The 17,619-nt window shown below is 41.2% G+C and overlaps 2 protein-coding genes across 11 annotated transcripts in view; one reads left to right on the top strand and one right to left on the bottom strand.

The window, feature by feature from the left end:
* SLC7A9 (solute carrier family 7 member 9) overlaps nucleotides 1-15,330 on the top strand; it is a 37,368-nt gene extending 22,038 nt beyond the window's left edge. For 3 of the 7 annotated variants that reach the window (XM_055553437.1, XM_055553440.1, XM_055553441.1), the window contains 4 exons: nucleotides 2,435-2,531; nucleotides 3,494-3,643; nucleotides 12,990-13,164; nucleotides 14,044-14,227. In XM_055553437.1, the coding sequence (XP_055409412.1) occupies nucleotides 2,435-2,531; nucleotides 3,494-3,643; nucleotides 12,990-13,164; nucleotides 14,044-14,108 (487 nt within the window). In that variant the 3' untranslated portion in view covers nucleotides 14,109-14,227. Of the gene's footprint in view, nucleotides 1-2,434; nucleotides 2,532-3,493; nucleotides 3,644-7,795; nucleotides 8,209-9,253; nucleotides 9,896-12,989; nucleotides 13,165-14,043; nucleotides 14,228-14,248; nucleotides 14,419-15,311 lie in introns of those variants that run through there. The other 4 variants (XM_055553439.1, XM_055553438.1, XM_055553444.1 and 1 more) reach the window with 4 other exon arrangements.
* TDRD12 (tudor domain containing 12) overlaps nucleotides 14,831-17,619 on the bottom strand; it is a 77,073-nt gene continuing 74,284 nt past the window's right edge. For all 4 annotated transcript variants that reach the window (XM_055553430.1, XM_055553433.1, XM_055553432.1 and 1 more), the window contains one exon: nucleotides 14,831-17,195. In XM_055553430.1, coding sequence (XP_055409405.1) covers nucleotides 17,104-17,195 — 92 coding nt within the window. In that variant the 3' untranslated portion in view covers nucleotides 14,831-17,103. The remainder of the gene's footprint in view (nucleotides 17,196-17,619) is intronic.

Raw genomic sequence — 17,619 nt, 5'->3', positions numbered from 1 at the left:
ATTCCTCTCAATTCAGTTCAGTCACTCAGTTGTGTCTGACTCTTTGCGACCCCATGCACTGCAGCACGCCAGGCCTCCCTGTCCATCACCAACTCCTGGAGCTTACTCAAACTCATGTCCATTGAGTCAGTGATGCCATCCAACCATCTCATCCTCTGTCATCCCTTCTCCTCTTGCCTTCAACCTCTCCCAGCATCAGGGTCTTTTCCAATGAGTCAGTTCTTTGCATCAGGTGGCCAAAGTATTGGAGCTTCAGCTTCAGCATCAATCCTTCCAATGAATATTCAGGACTGATTTCCTTTAGGATTGACTGATTTGATCTCCTTGCAGTCCAAGGGACTCTCAAGAGTCTTCTCCAACACCACAGTTCAAAAGCATCAATTTTTCAGTGCTCAGCTTTCTTTATGGTCCAACTCTCAAATCCATACATGACTACTGGAAAAACCATAGCTTTGACTAGATGAACTTTTGTTGGCAAAGTAATGTCTCTGCTTTTTAATATGCTGTCTAGCTTTTCTTCCAAGGAGCAAGCATCTTTTAATTTCATGGCTGCAGTCACCATCTGCAGTGATTTTGGAGCCCAAGAAAAGAAAGTCTGTCACAGTTTCCATTGTTTCCCAATCTATTTGCCATGAAGTGATGGGACCAAATGCCATGATCTTCACTTTTTGAATGTTGAATTTTAAGCCAGCTTTTTCACTCTCCTCTTTCACTTTCATCAAGAGGCTCTTTAGTTCCTCTTCACTTTCTGCCATTAAGGGTGGTGTCATCAGCATATTTGAAAAAAGCGAAAGTGAAGTTGCTCAGTCCTGTCTGACTCTTTGCAACCCCATGGACTGTAGCCTACAAGGCTCCTCCATCCATGGGATTTTCCAGGCAAGAGTACTGGAGTCGGTTGCCATTTCCTTCTCCAGGGGATCTTCCCGACCCAGGGATCGAACCTGGGTCTACTGCATTGTAGGCAGACGCTTTACCATCTGGGCCACCAGGGAAGTCATATATCTGAGGTTATTGAGCCTTGATGTACTCCTTTCCCAATTTGGAACCAGTCCATTGTTCCATGTCCAGTTCTAACTGTTGCTTCTTGACCTTCACAGAGATTTCTCAGGAGGCAGGTAAGATGGTCTGATATTCCCATCTCATTAAGAATTTTCCACAGTTTGCTGTGATCCACACAGTCAAAGGCTTTGGCTTAGTCAATAAAGCAGAAGTAGATATTTTCTGGAACTCTCTTGCTTTTCCTGTGATCCAGTGGATGTTGGCAATTTGATCTCTGATTCCTCTGCCTTTTCTAAATACAGCTTGAACATCTGGAAGTTCTAGGTTCATGTACTGTTGAAGCCTTGCTTGGGGAATTTTGAGCATTACTTTGCTAGTGTGTGAGATGAGTGCAGTTGTGTGGTAGTTTGAACATTCTTCGCATTGCCTCTCTTTGGGATTGGAATGAAAACTGACCTTTTCCAGTCCTGTGGCCACTGCTGAGTTTTCCAAATTTGCTGGCATATTGAGTGCAGCACTCTAACAGCATCATCTTTTAGGATTTGAAATAGCTCAGCCAGAATTCCATCACCTCTACCAGCTTTGTTCAGTGATGCTTCCTAAGGCCCACTTGACTTTGCATTCCAGGATGTCTGGCTCTAGGTGAGTGATCACACCATCATGGTTATCTGGGTGATTATCATCTTTTTTGTATAGTTCTTCCATGTATTCTTGCCACCTCTTCTTAATATCCTCTGCTTCTGTTCAGTTCAGTTGCTCAGTCGTGTCTGACTCTTTGCGACCCCATGAATTGCAGCACACCAGGCCTCCCTGTCCATCACCAACTCCTGGAGTTCACTCAGACTCACGTCCCTGGAGTCAGTGATGCCATCCAGCCATCTCATCCTCTGTCGTCCCCTTCTCCCCCAATCCCTCCCAGCATCAGAGTCTTTTCCAGTGAGTCAACTCTTCGCATGAGGCAGCCAAAGTACTGGGGTTTCAGCTTCAGCATCATTCCCTCCAAAGAAATCCCAGGGCTGATCTCCTTCAGAATGGATTGGTTGGATCTCCTTGCAGTCCAAGGGAGTCCCTGCTTCTGTTAGGTCCATACCATTTCTGTCCTTTATTGTGCCCATCTTTGCATGAAATGTTCCCTTAGTATCTCTAATTTTCTTGAAGAAATCTCCAGAAATGGGAATGGCAAACCACTTCAGTATTCTGGCCTTGAGAACCCCATGAACAGTGTGAAAAGGCATTCGTCTAAGATGCATTTAATCAGCTTACTTGTGCAAAACTCACTTATTCAAGAGACTGGACTCCTATCTGAAAATACCAGGGTCATAACTCAGTCCTTTTCTCTGTGGCCTCAGTAGTGAGATTAGGACACACTTGCTTTGTGTTCATACTGTAGCCTACATGCCTTCATCGACTGACTTCCTTATTATTGCCCATTCAGACTTGTTTTCGTTGCGGGCCGGGAAGGCCACATGCTAAAAGTGCTATCTTACATTAGCGTCAAGCGCCTCACTCCAGCTCCTGCCATCATGTTTCATGTAAGTATGAATTCTGCCGTGAAAACACCCTCATAAGGCAGAGGGTCCCTCAGTCTGGATGATAAAGTATAAACTTGATCACTAAGTTCAGTGATTTTCAAATGACCCAGGTTTCCCAGTCCTCAGGTATATAAAAAAGTTCAAAACAATTAAAATTATTTACCCAATTTCTGCTCCTTGTTCTGAATTCATCTATGAAAGACACTGATTGAATCTTCCAAGCTCGTACCCTTTACACGTCTTACATGCACATTTGTGTGCTCTGGGTCCCTGGTAACAAACTGAACAAAACCCCACTAGCTTATGGGGAAGGAGAATAAGGCATTTTATGAGGTAGCTAATGACAACAGCTTCTCATTGTGGTCCAATAATTCGTAAGTCATGGGATGCTTGTGAATTAAAGGCCCTTTGACATTTTCTGATTGGAATTTCTCAGTGAGGGGTAGTCCTTGGTTGTATGCAACTGTTATGGGCAACTTTGGACCATCCACACCCTAGCTCAAGGGCCAGACTCTTCCTCCCACCCTGAGGAAAGCCCTTGTTCTCTGTCAGCCTACTCCCTCTGGAGATGAGAAAACAGACCCAGAATTACAGGAATTACAAGTCCAGGACAGTGGAGTAAATGCAGCCAATACCAGACCTAGACAGCCTGGGTTTTCTAGTGCAGGGTTCTTTCCCCCAGTGAAAACTCTTTGCAGGAAAATTAATAATTAGGAAGCTGGTGCAATATACATTTTGTTTTTCTCCTGTTTAAAAGAGCCACCTATTTTCCAAGTCCTTTCCATCACACCTCAAAGAAAAGAGCTTCCACCAGTCTGGCTTGACTCCAAATGTAATGGGATAAACAGAAGTTTTCTTTCACATTAAAGTGTTTATCCACTGCTTCTTTTGTCTTTTGTGAAGTCGTAAAGGTAATGTTTTCATGTAGTGATGACCTAAGAATTCATTCTTCTTTCCTCTAGGGCATGATAGCGATCATTTACATCATCCCTGGTGACATAAACTCATTAGTCAATTACTTCAGTTTCGCTGCATGGCTGTTCTATGGTTTGACGATCACCGGACTCATTGTGATGAGGTTTACAAGGAAACAGCTGAAAAGACCTATCAAGGTAGGTTTAGTTCCCCAAATGTCACAAGTGGCTTTGTTGTCCTGAAGTGAGCTAGACAGTGGTAACTAATTTATTTATTTAGATGTAACTATTTTAAGTTCTAGGAGCCTGCTTTCTATTTTCAACCTTTTGTTCTGAATGTCATACTTAAAAGAGTGGAGTTTCCTCTTCATCTCATATCATAAATTATGATCCAGCCAGCCATCTCATTATTAATTTATTAAAGTTATCAGCAATACCTGTGACCTGTCTAAGCAAAGGGAGATTTCCAGTTCTGGCAGTTCCAGGATCTCTCAAGCATTCACTTTTTGTCTACTGATGGGGACTTCTGACTCAGACCCAGACCTGTTCCTGTGCATGCAGCCACCTACAGTCCACCTCTGCAATCTGTCTTAGGCTCCTTCCCACCTGCCTCCATGGCTGGTGTGGGTCCATATACTGATGGGGAAGGAGAATGTATTGTGTTTTGCTTATGTTATGGGCTCTTATTTTTTTTTTTTTTTTAACCTATGGTATATGTTCTTTGGAGAAGGAAATGGCAACCCACTCCAGTATTCTTGCCTGGAGAATCCCATGGACAGAGGAGCCTGGTGGGCTACAGTCCATAGGGTCGCAAAGAGTTGGACATGACTGAAGTGACTTAGCACATATATTCTTATGATAACAAGCACAGATTTAAGAAAAAGGTAGGCAAGAAGAGGGCTTCAGAAACTATATAGCAAGAAAAAAAAATAGTGTATTTAGCTTTGGAATTCTGTTTCATAAATATGGTTAAAAGTCTTTCTGGCGTGGTAGCTTGACTGTTACCCAGTAGCTAAAGTCAGCAGAGGCGTAGAGTAGCCTGCTGGGATCAGGCAGCTCCCCTCAATCAGGAAATCAAGCATGCAAAATCATGATGGTAGCACAGATTGGTAATCTGCACAAAACTGCTCAAACAGAAATAAAAAGGATTTGAGAAAAAATAAGTAAGGAGGCAGGAAAGAAAATGAGAGAGATCAACATATGTGTAACTGGAGTCGCTGAGGAAGAAAATGAAAGTAATAGAATTCTTAAAAAGCTGTGATTTAAGAAACATTTCCTGAATTTGGAAGGAAAGGAGGAGAGGGGACCTTAAGAGGAGGCAGGGACTTGAATCAACACACTGAAAGTCATACAGTGTAACTGAGATATCCTAACTAAAGTATAAATACATTCTGATAAAACTATGTAGTTTTTTTTTTTAATGCTTTGGGTATATCACATCCTCTTTCTTGTCCTCCTCCACCTCAATTCACTTATAAAGAAAAGGAAATATACAGGCATCAGACTTCTCACCAGCTACACTTTATGCCATAAGACAGTGGGCAACTTATTTAAGATATTCAAGGAAGGGAAATGTAAGTCAAATATTTTATATCTACTCAAACTGACCTTGAAGAGTAAAGTTACCAATGAGAGAACTCAAAGCATACATTGTTATATGAGACCTTCCTTCCTTTGGAATCACTAGAGAATGAGCTTTAGAAACCAAAAAGTCATGGGCATAAGGTGAATATATTTAAGAACTAAGACTTAACGACAGGAGATAAGGATGGCAAAACAGTATGTAAATTATTAAGCACTGACGACATAATACAACAAAAGTGGAAGAGAAAGCATAGGAAAGTATTCAAGTTAAGGGAAGTGTGCCAGAGAAACTGCTTTAGGATACCAGCTGAAATTTGATGCTGGAGAGGGGAGAAGAAATCTTTAGCTCACTTCATTACTGCTTATTATGAACAATATCTTAAAAAGGGGGAGATAAAGGTATTATATTATACCTATTTATAATGGTAATGCTCAGAAGAAAGGGCTTCCCTGGTGGCTCAGTTGATAAAGAATGCGCCTGCAATGTGGGAGACCTGGGTTTGATCCCTGGGTTGAGAACTAAGAAAATTAGTGTTTACAGATAAATATATCCAAAACACACACACCCATGAAGCCACATCATGAAAGAACCTATACATGAAGACTCAGACAGGGAAACAAATCAGAATATCTTCCTGGTTGACATTTTCTCAGTAGAATGCTTACTAGGGTTTTTTGTTGTTACTGTGGTTTTTTTTTTTTTTTTTTTTTTTTTGCTTATTAGTTTTTTTACATTCCCAAACTTTACAGACTCTATGAGTCTCTTAATAGTCATGTCTAACTGATAGTTATATGGGAAAAAATGAGTATTTAAATTTTCAAAGCCCGCTACAGTATTTTTTTTTAATTTTATTTTATTTTTAAACTTTACATAATTGTATTAGTTTTGCCAAATATCAAAATGAATCCGCCACAGGTATACATGTGTTCCCCATTCTGAACCCTCCTCCCTCCTCCCTCCCCATACCATCCCTCTGGGTCGTCCCAGTGCACCAGCCCCAAGCATCCAGTATCGTGCATCGAACCTGGACTGGCAACTCGTTTCATACATGATAGTTTACATGTTTCAATGCCATTCTCCCAAATCTTCCCACCCTCTCCCTCTCCCACAGAGTCCATAAGACTGTTCTATACATCAGTGTCTCTTTTGCTGTCTCGTACACAGGGTTACTGTTACCATCTTTCTAAATTCCATATATATGCGTTAGTATACTGTATTGGTGTTTTTCTTTCTGGCTTACTTCACTCTGTATAATAGGCTCCAGTTTCATTGTGTATTCTTTTTAATGGCTGAGTAATACTCCATTGTGTATATGTACCACAGCTTTCTTATCCATTCATCTGCTGATGGACATCTAGGTTGCTTCCATGTCCTGGCTATTATAAACAGTGCTGTGATGAACATTGGGGTACACGTGTCTCTTTCCCTTCTGGTTTCCTCAGTGTGTATGCCCAGCAGTGGGATTGCTGGATCATAAGGCAGTTCTATTTCCAGTTTTTTAAGGAATCTCCACACTGTTCTCCATAGTGGCTGTACTAGTTTGCATTCCCACCAACAGTGGAAGAGGGTTCCCTTTTCTCCACACCCTCTCCAGCATTTATTACTTGTAGACTTTTGGATCACAGCCATTCTGACTGGTGTGAAATGGTACCTCATAGTGGTTTTGATTTGCATTTCTCTGATAATGAGTGATGTTGAGCATCTTTTCATGTGTTTGTTAGCCATCTGTATGTCTTCTTTGGAGAAATGTCTATTTAGTTCTTTGGCGCATTTTTTGATTGGGTCATTTATTTTTCTGGAGTTGAGCTGTAGGAGTTGCTTGTATATTTTTGAGATTAGTTGTCAGTTGCTTCATTTGCTATTATCTTCTCCCATTCTGAAGGCTGTCTTTTCACCTTGCTAATAGTTTCCTTTGATGTGCAGAAGCTTTTAAGGTCAATTAGGTCCCATTTGTTTATTTTTGCTTTTATTTCCAATATTCTGGGAGGTGGGTCATAGAGGATCCTGCTGTGATGTATGTCAGAGTGTTTTGCCTATGTTCTCCTCTAGGAGTTTTATCGTTTCTGGTCTTACGTTGAGATCTTTAATCCATTTTGAGTTTATTTTTGTGTATGGTGTTAGAAAGTGTTCTAGTTTCATTCTTTTACAAGTGGTTGACCAGATTTCCCAGCACCACTTGTTAAAGAGATTGTCTTTAATCCATTGTATATTCTTGCCTCCTTTGTCAAAGATAAGGTGTCCATATGTGCGTGGATTTATCTCTGGGCTTTCTATTTTGTTCCATTGATCTATATTTCTGTCTTTGTGCCAGTACCATACTGTCTTGATGACTGTAGCTTTGTAGTACAGCCTGAAGTCAGGTAGGTTGATTCCTCCAGTTCCATTCTTCTTTCTCAAGATCGCTTTGGCTATTCGAGGTTTTTTGTATTTCTGTGTGTGAAAAGTTTCAAATGACATTCCAAACCCGACACAAGTTACCATCGTGTGTAGGTGTGCTGAAAAGTGTGGAAAAGCGTGCATATCTCAGACTTTGGGAAACATGTTATTGCATTAAAGGTAACCATTTACTAACAATCACACTAACTGGTGCCAGGAAATGATTTTTTAAAGCAGCTAACTTCTAGGTATAACACATTTGTTGTTGTGTACTCACTAACTCGTGTCTGACTCTCTGCGGCCTCAGGGACTGTGGCCCCCCAGGCTTCTCCATCCAGGCATTTTCCAGGCAAGAATACTGGAATGAGTTGCCATTTCCTTCTCTCCAGGGGATCCTGCAGACCCAGGGACTGCACCCTTGTCTCCTGCATTGCAGGTGGATTCTTTACCACTGAGCCACCAGAGAAGCCCATAGCACATGTTGGATATATATATGCATTTACTATCTTTTAGTTATATCTGAAAACTCTACTTAGAAGTTTAGGATTTCACCTGATACACAGTAATTTTCCCCACTTTAACAATAAAGAAAGTAGAGCCTCTGGTGAGAGTTTTCCCACAGAATGCTACTCTTTAAAGGGCAAGAAAATGACAGTTAAGTAGAAGGTACTTTATACAGACATGTGAAATAATATGAAAACAAAACTTACCAGCTGTATGAATAAACTGCCTTATTCAGCCTAAATAGTTTAAATTGGCCATTAAAAGAAAAAAATAATTTTTAGGCAGGTTTACAAAGTGGTGAAAGATTAAAAGGATAGGCAAAAAAAAAATGAAGCAAATGAAAATTCGTAGAAAACGGGCTGTGATATCAGACAAGCACTCAGACCCAGAACACAAGACAAAGACCATTAAGTAATAATGGCTAAAGAGAGAAGAGTTGTGAAAACCTGTTTACCCCACCACATAATTACTTTTAGGGAACAAACTACAGGAAACAGGAGGAGAAACAGGCACACACAAATAGAAGGCTTTAAAACATCTCCCTCAGAGCAGGGTTGGTCCAGGCACATCACTAGTAAAGGCGACTGAAGAGCTAAAACAATATAACAGGTACATTTTAGAGATTCCTATCAAATTCTGAGTTCCCCAAATAGCAATCACACCTTTTCAAGTGAAGAGAGGACATGTCTGAATTTGTAATGCCACCAAGAAAAACTCCAATTAAAAAGTCAGGAATGTTACAAAGTACATTCTCTGTCTATAATGCAATAAAACAGGACATCGATTTTAAAAATTAACATCTTTTTGTTAATGGAGATGTTTGTTAATGTCAAATGGAGACAGGAAATGAAAGTACATAAATTCCTAAAAATGTTAATGGAGATGTTTGTTAATGTCAAATGGAGACAGGAAATGAAAGTACATAAATTCCTAAAAATAACAAATTAATAACAAAACAAGACATCTATGATCAGTACTTTAAGGAAGTTCTGCTATATTACTTACATCAATAAAAATGAAAACAAATTAAATAGACAACTCAAAAAGCAAGAGAAAAATCAATAAAACCAAAAGAATGTAGAAGGAATCAGTAAACCTAAAGAAAGAACTTAAGATTCTTAACTGGATTATTTTTTAGAATTTCACCATGAACTCAGATTCTGCTGGGGTAGTAAGCTGTATTTTCCTAGAAAACTGTCCATTTCATGTAGGTGTTTGAATTTATTTGTATACAGCTATACAAAATAGTTTATGATTTTTTTAAAAAAACTTCCTATGTTCTGGAGATTATTTCTCCATTTTTGTTTATCTGTGTATTTATGCTTTCTGTTTTTCTTTTTAAGGTAAGCTACAGGTTGTTTTACTGATTTTTCAAATTATTTTTATGGACTGTAACACTAATACCAAACCTTACAAAGACAGCACAGAAAAATCACAGACCAATCTCACTTTTGAATATTGATAGAAAAATCATAAAATAATTTAATGGAATCCAATTATATTAAAAACATACCACGACTAAGTCAAGTCTGTGTAAGCATGGCTGAAGATTAGAATGAACTGGATTTAATTCATGGGGGATATAATTCATCATATTAATATACCTATGGTGAATACCCCTATGATCACCTCCCACAGATGCCAGAAACCACCAGATAAAATTCAACATACATCACTCATAGAAACACAATTAGAAACGCATAATCTTTTCCTTGGTATGATCACACACACAAACACACCTTATGGCAAAAAGCAATCTTAATTGATAAGCTTAACTGCTAACCTTAATACTAGAGAGATCCCTGCTAGGTCTAAGACAAGAATGCCTTCCTTCTATTGATTTCTACTATCAACTAACACTGCTCTGAAGATAGCAGCAAGGCAATTACGTAAGAGAAAGCAATTAGGAGCCTAAGGATTAGAGAAGATTTTTGAAAGTCTTTCTCCACTCAAAGAAAATAAAAGTGTACACCTGGAAAACCCAAAAGGATCAAAGAAAAAACTACAAGAAAATATAGTAAAGTAATAAGACATAAAATTAAGACACTGAAATCAATAGCCTTTCTTTATAAAAATGATGTCCAATTAAAAGAAAGTGAAAGACAACACCTCATCTTCCCCCTACTCCATCCGAAACAAAAACCTAGCCATAAACTTTAACAAGAGGCTAGACTTCTCCATGGAAAAGTAAAATTCTCCTGCAAGACAAAAAAAGGAACTTGAACAAATGGAAATTCATCATCTTCTTGGATAGGGAGACTCAGCATCCTTCATTTAGACATTTCATGTCACTATAATAAAAAACACCATCTAATTTTTTTCTCTGGAGTTAGACAAGCTGATTTTACAGTTTATATTGAAGAACAAACTACTAATAGCAAGAATGGCCAGGGAAAACCTGGCCATTAAATGTTAAAATACAGATTCTAAAATTTAAATATCATAGTACTGATGCATGAAGAAAACATAAACTGTTTTGTAATCCAAGAATGGAGAAAACCTTTCCAGTGACTCAAAAATCAAGGAGTAATTTTTTAAAAAGGGGCAACCATATCTCCTGGCCAAAATAAAAATGCATGCATTCAAATAAGGAGAAGAAAATTGAAAGCACATACATATAATATTGGGGGAAATATCTTCAATAATATCACACACACAAAAGGTAACAGCCCTCATTTAAAGAGTTCCAAAAATTGAGATGGGAGTTACTAACAACTGAAATGGACAAAAGATATAAATGGACACAAGTCAACAAAGTTCAATGAGAAGAATGCAGTGAGACTTAAACATGAAACAAATGGACCCCAGCACACTCAGTTTTGTTCCTAAGAAGAGACAGGTGCCAGAATTCTAACAAGCTACCATTTCTTGCTTGTAAGATGGGGCAGAAATCCCAGAGTTTGGCCACACCCCATGGAGGTGGCCATGGGGAAACAGCCTTCTCCAACACTGCTGCTGCTACTGCTAAGTTGCTTCAGTTGTGTCCTGGAATTCAAATGATATGGCTACTATGGATGGAAACCTGGCCATATCCAGCAAAATTACATATGGATTTACCTTGTGACCCAGTCATCCTGTTTTGAGGTAATCTATCCCAAAGTCTAGTCAAGACTATGGTTTTTCCAGTGGTCATGTATGGATGTGACAGTTGGACTGTGAAGAAAGCTGAATGCTGCAGAATTGATGCTTTTGAACTGTGATGTTGGAGAAGACTCTTGAGAGTCCCTTGGACTGCAAGAAGATCCAACCAGTCCATTCTAAAGGAGATCAGTCCTGGGTGTTCACTGGAAGGACTGATGCTGAAGCTGAAACTCCAATACTTTGGCCACCTCATGTGAAGAGTTGACTCTGATGCTGGGAGGGGTTGGGGGCAGGAGAAGGGGACGACAGAGGATGATATGGCTGGATGGCATCACCGACTTGATGGACATGAGTTTGAGTGAACCCTGGGAGTTGGTGATGGACAGGGAGGCCTGGCGTGCTGCGATTCATGGGGTCTCAAAGAGTCGGACACGACTGAACGACTGAACTGAACTGATCCCAAAGTGAAGTTGACAAAAAATATGAAACATACCCAAGGTAATTTATTGTAGCATTAACTGTAAAAGCAAAAGCCTCAACACAACCCAAATGTCAATTAGTGGAAGACTAGCTGGATAAGTTTGGAACATCCACCAAATAGAATGGTATGCATAGTAAAATGCGTAAGTAATTTTATACAGCACTGCTACCTCTGAAGTATATTAATGGAAAAAAATAAGGTGTAACACTGTGTTTTATGCATTTGCTACCTTTTATGTAAGGGTAGTGGAAGATGAACAGGTGTATGCATATTTGTGCATATACATGTGCTTATTCTCAAAAAGAAATAATGGACGAATAAAGCAAACTCAAGAAAAAATTTATAATATCAAAAAATTAAACACTGCAAAGGGAAAGAGCAAATCCCTGAAAACTCCGAACAAATGGAGATAAAAAAATATTACTCTATAAAAAGTAGATGACATAACCACACAGCATAATTACCAGAACTGATACTAAAGTGCATGACTTTTAACTGCATTTCCCTTGTGGCTTATACTCTTCTGTTAAAAAGAACTGCAAAAAAAAGTCTTAACTTCATAGTACTTACAATGGTAGTACTGGTAGAGGGAATCCTGCATGCTGCAGTCCATGGGGTTGCAAAGAGTCAGACGACTGAGCAACTGACCTGAATTGAACTGGTGTCGTTATTTTATTATAGACACATTGTAAGATAAAGAAAATAAGTAACCATGTGAAAGCCATTATGAAGATTTTCGAAAAGAAGCATTAGGAAAGAAAATGCAAGTCTAGAGTAAAGTAAGGAAAAAAGTGCAATCTTACATTTGAATCAAAACTATTAGAATCATTTGTGCAATGTTTTCTGCTTCGTGAAAAAAAAAAGATTTTTCTCTGTCCTGGTGAAAGAACACTGAATACTCCAAGCACTCAGATGATGGTTTCTAAGTGTCCATTTCCTACCGAAAAGAAACAGCTCCCTGGAGAAATGGGTGAATCCAGACCTGCTAGGACTGGATGTCTCCCAAGCCCCTGAACTCAGTGATTGACTTCAGGGATTCCAAAGTGTGGCAGTCAGACCTTAAGTGCTTCCTGAAGTGACGAAACGAAGTGCACCGCTCCACCAGTGCACCGCTCCACCACAAAAGGCTCTTGCCCCCAGGTCTAGCCACCAGTTTTAACAAACGAGAGGGACAGAGGAGCAAGTTATCAGCAGAGCAAGATGAAGACAGTGTAGGACACACCATCCAATTCCGGCAACAAATTAATGACGAGACAGAGAAAGGAGGGAACCAACAGGTTAACATCGAAGTCCTTGTCGGTTAGAAGTGCATGATGTGTATTTTACAGGTAAAAATGACGTGAAGGTGTTTTCTTTATATTCTAGGGAAAAGGAAAAGAACAGGTGAAATAAGGTCGGCAAATTTACTTACAAGTGATGGAAACTATATTCTTCTTTCTCTGTCAAGGGTATGAAAAATGTCAAAAGGGAAACAAGTGCTCACGCCGAGTCATGACTCCATGTTGTTCTGCCCGCAGGTGCCCATTTTCATCCCCATCTTGGTGACTTTCTTATCCGTGTTTTTGGTTTTGGCCCCAATCATCAGCGCACCTGCGTGGGAATATCTCTACTGTGTGTTGTTTATGCTGAGTGGCCTTGTATTTTATTTCCTTTTTGTCTACCATAAGTTTGGATGGGCTCAGAAAATCTCAAGTAAGTATCAACCGGGGAACCGCTGGGCTATTAGTGAAGCAAGGCAAGCCCAACACCCCGCAGCCTCATCTGTCCCGATGCTACCAGGACTTTCTTGTCACAGGGTCTCACACAGCTAACAAAATTTCATCTCCTCTTTGGGAGGACACGTGACCTGTTCCCCTCAGTGTGACACCCCTGGGGTCCACCTGTGGCCTCTAGTATTTCCCAAGGACTTTGCTCCTTTCTTGAAAGAGCTCCTCCTGCCTCCAACCTCTTTACGCTGATCTAAGCCTAAAGCTGAGGGGTTGCTGGTGCTCTACTATAAAAATGAAAGAAAAGGTTAATAACTATCAGAAAACCAGCCACACTTGCCTATGCCTCTGAAAATGGACTTGCATTTGATTATATTGACAGAGAATCTAGCCAGGATAACTTACAACCTAAAGGCCCCACCCAAATACACCTATTTCTCAGCTTTGAGTGTTTAGCCAAGCTGTTCCCAACAAAAACTGTTAAGTTAGAATTAAGGAAGTGAAGAGAATGAACCACCTGTATTTTAAAGGAGATGCCAACTAAGTGACTTCAGACTACATATTCAGCCTTGGTCAGTGGTAGTTAAATATACACATATAACTGAGGCATTCATATTTTTCCTACAAATGGTTTGGTGGCAGTAAAATATTTAGCAGGTTCCTAATGCTTTAATGGGAAATAACTTATCTCCAAAGAACCACCATAGCTCCCAGGATGGGTCTGTCCCTCTCTACCTACTGTGTCCCCCGTGCACAGGCTCTAACAGGAGACACATCACCAAGGAGTAACACTATCACTGCTCACCAATAAGTGGGGTGAAGCTGATTTTTAATGACGCTTTTCTAACTGCACTTCCCCCCCCAGAGCCTCTCACCATGCACCTTCAGATGCTGATGGAAGTCGTCCCCCCAGAGGAAGCTCCAGAGTAACAAGCTCTGCCTCTTGTGCCAAATCCAAGCTGTGATGAACTTATTTTTGTAAGCAATATTTGTGGTTATTTCTTCCTGATGTTTTTCTTAAGGAAAAAGAAACAAACATATTCACACGTGTATGATACTATTATTTTTAGCTATCCTTAGTTCTCTGGGTGGGTGCTGGCTGAAATCAGCAGGCAAGGACATAACCCAGAAGAACGGTGGTGGCGGGAAGGAGTACATCAGAGCCACTGGCTCCACGCAGCGACTCTAGCAAGGGGCACGTCACACCTGCTTCAATAAAGGTGTTCTTTCAGCTCCATCATCAGAAGGGTATATATACGTATACACACACACACACACGTATATGTATATACACACATACACACATATATACATTTAAATATAAAATTGATGGAACTTTGCTTTGATTGAAATAGATTTTTAAAATATTCAAGTACGAGTGCTTTCCTACCTGCCTCCACCCCTTCCTGTCTTTCACCGGGGGCGCAGGGGGCAGGTCCGTCCCAGGCTGGCTGTCAAGGCCTGCAGGGCACAGCTGACTGCCCAGGACCACCCACAGCCTGTGTCCACAGAAGCTCCGCGTCACAGGTCCCCTGACAACCTTCATTGGTATTTTAGTCAAGCCAGGACGTATGCTGTATAAAATTCTATTGCATTTGGCACTCAGGAATATTCCTGACAAAATATGGTCTAAAAGAATGGAAAAAGTAACATTTCCGTGAAAACACTGAAATTTTATTGATATATTGCAAAAGACTTTCACACCAAAACTAAGAACATGAGCAATTTTAGAAGCATGTAAAGGTACTTTTACCATGCATTTCAAAAAATTTCCCAAAACATGAAATCAGTACATATAATAATAGAGAACAACAACAACAAAAAACAGTGAGTAACTGTTTACATTTCACAAGCCAGTACTCCTGTATCTTACAGAACGTAATTCAGAACTTCAAATAGTCATAAATTTAAATGTCTGAAAAAAGAAATTGAAATTTAAACATGTAGCCGTGCTCTGCCCAATACTTTCACTCAGCTGTTAGTGAACCACACAAGAGAACCAATGTTACATCTTCTCTGAGAACAGGAAACCCCATCACTTGACCTGGGCACACACCTGTGCAGCTCTGCTGCTTGCTATTATTATGTGTTGTGTTTTACAAAAGAGACAATACAATGGCGCATACACTGCAGGTGGCCAACAACCTCAGGGAAAAAGCCGGTGCAGCTCAGCAGGCCTGGCCATCGACCCAAAGGCCTCCCCGGTGGGAGCGAAAGCTGTATTTACCAAAATGGGATAAGAATGTTACAAGAGCTGCACAGAATCAGAACCTCTGCCAGCAAAGACAGCACAACTTCCTGAAGAGCCTGCCCAGTTTAGCCAGGAAAAAAGGACCGCGGGTACACCTCACGCGCCAATCGGACACCTGCCGGTCAACCACGGGCTCACAGTGGCAGCAAGGATGCGATCCTGGCAGCTGTCCAGGCTGGACACCACGTCCGCCCCCCAGAGGGCAGCGGCATGACTCCACCCAGCAGCACGCCAGGCCCCACCGCTGGGCAATGCCCACCAAGAAGGAGACCATCTTATTTACAGATGAGGAAACTGAGAGCAAGAGGACGGTTCGCGCCTGCTCACGGGGCACGACAGCTTGATGACAAAGTTTACTCCCGTTCAGGTGGTGCTCCATACCTGGGACATAGACAAATGTGGGCCCCTGTGCTTTCTGATGTGTAAAACAGAATAAAGACTCGGGGGGCTGTCCTAACAGTCATGTTCTACCGTGTTATTTTCCAGTTCTAGGCAAAGCTGCCAGCCCCACACTGAGGCAGTGCACAGGGTGGGAACTGGCCAGCGGCTCGCCATCTAACTTCCCAGTTAACGTGGAGAGCCAGGCTCTGGGCAGTCCCACATTGAAGCGCTCATGACAGATGCACATTTCCTGATGACCTCATGACTGCGGGTGCTGCAGCCTTGCCGCAGGCTGAGGCCAAGAATGTGTGCAGGGCTCACCATGAGCAGGTATTCTGAGCATTACCTCCAGGCACAAGTCCTCTTCAGTTTCCACTGGAGAGAGACCTGTGTCCTGTCTGTCCCGGACGCTGCAGGTTCTGAGGGTACTTCAGAAGCCTTACCTCCAGAAAGCCCTGGCTCAGGCTGCTATTGCTGAGGCAAGCCCATTCTCACCCTTGGACTGTCTCTTCGCAAGATGTCAGCTTAGCCTGGGAAACCAGCTATCACTATGTAAAGACTACTAGGAGCGTTAGCACACACACAGCTACCTTGAATGCCAACTAACTCATGGCTGAAAGTGAAGTCAAGTGTTAGTTGCTCAGTCACGTCTGACTCTTTGCGACCCCATGGACTGTAGCCTGCCGGGGTCCTCTGCCCATGGAACTGAGGCAAGAATACTGGAGCGGGTTGCCAATTCCTTCTCCAGGGGATCTTCCCGACCTAGAGATCAAACCCAGGTCTCCTGCACTGCAGGCAGATTCTTAACTATCTGAGCTACCAGGGAAGCCATTGAAAAGGTCTCTTAAGCAGTGCAGAGTATGCATTTTAAGAAATCTCAATTTATATGTGCAAGATCAGGTTTTAAGAATGTACCAAACACAGGTCTAGATGAAAAGACAACAACAGTGAACTCCAGGTGGTACAGTTCATTACCTGAACGCCTGGCTTGCATCACTCAACCTGAGTGTCAAGGCAGGCTTCACAGCAGGCGGCCAGCAGGACAGCCTAGCACTCACAGTGTCTCTGCTTCCACCTTCCTTCCAGAGTCTCATCATCAACTCATTTTTCTATCAATTAAGAATTTCTCACCATTACTAATCCCAGTGCCGCAAGGTGACACTTAGTAACGCTTGATCCTTGAGGGAAAAACGGTCTGAATGTGACTGCCTGTCTTCTTAGCTTCCGGTCACACAGCAATATCCATTTCTGTTCAGAAGCCTCTGGATGCTCTGCAGGTTTTAATTCACATTCTCATTCACTCTCATTTTCATCTTCATCCGAACTTTTGCCACTGGTCTCAACCAAGCCTGCCACGTTGCAGGACAGGTTTTTAGAGTTTACAACTAAAAGAGGTAGATATTATCAAAAATGCATTAATAATTACAGATTCATTAGCAAATCTTCCCCCACGCCCATTATTTTGGTTATTGCAGAAAAAGTCCCTTGGGTTCTAGCTCTATATTTTGTGACTCAAGTTTTCATTATTTTAAGCAAGAAACATGCAAGTAAAATTTGCCTGCATATGGGTAAGTTATTTTCCTAGGAGAAATATTTGTACAAGTGTTATAAGGAGGTACGTTTATAACCAAGAGTTGATACTCCTCAAAGCAGAACATTTAGCACCGAGATCAACCCCAAGGAGAAAACTAACACCTAAGGGCTTTACAGTAATGGCCCATTTTTACAAAGGCTGCATTCCTGGAATCTGCTGAGTGATGCGTCCACCCCCACGATGCTCCGGTCCTACGACTCTCCTGGGGAGTGGGT

Source organism: Bubalus kerabau, chromosome 17 (assembly GCF_029407905.1).
Source record: "Bubalus kerabau isolate K-KA32 ecotype Philippines breed swamp buffalo chromosome 17, PCC_UOA_SB_1v2, whole genome shotgun sequence".
Lineage (NCBI taxonomy): Eukaryota > Metazoa > Chordata > Mammalia > Artiodactyla > Bovidae > Bubalus > Bubalus kerabau.
Note: the sequence above shows the minus strand (reverse complement) of the source record. Positions and strands in the feature narration are given on the sequence as shown.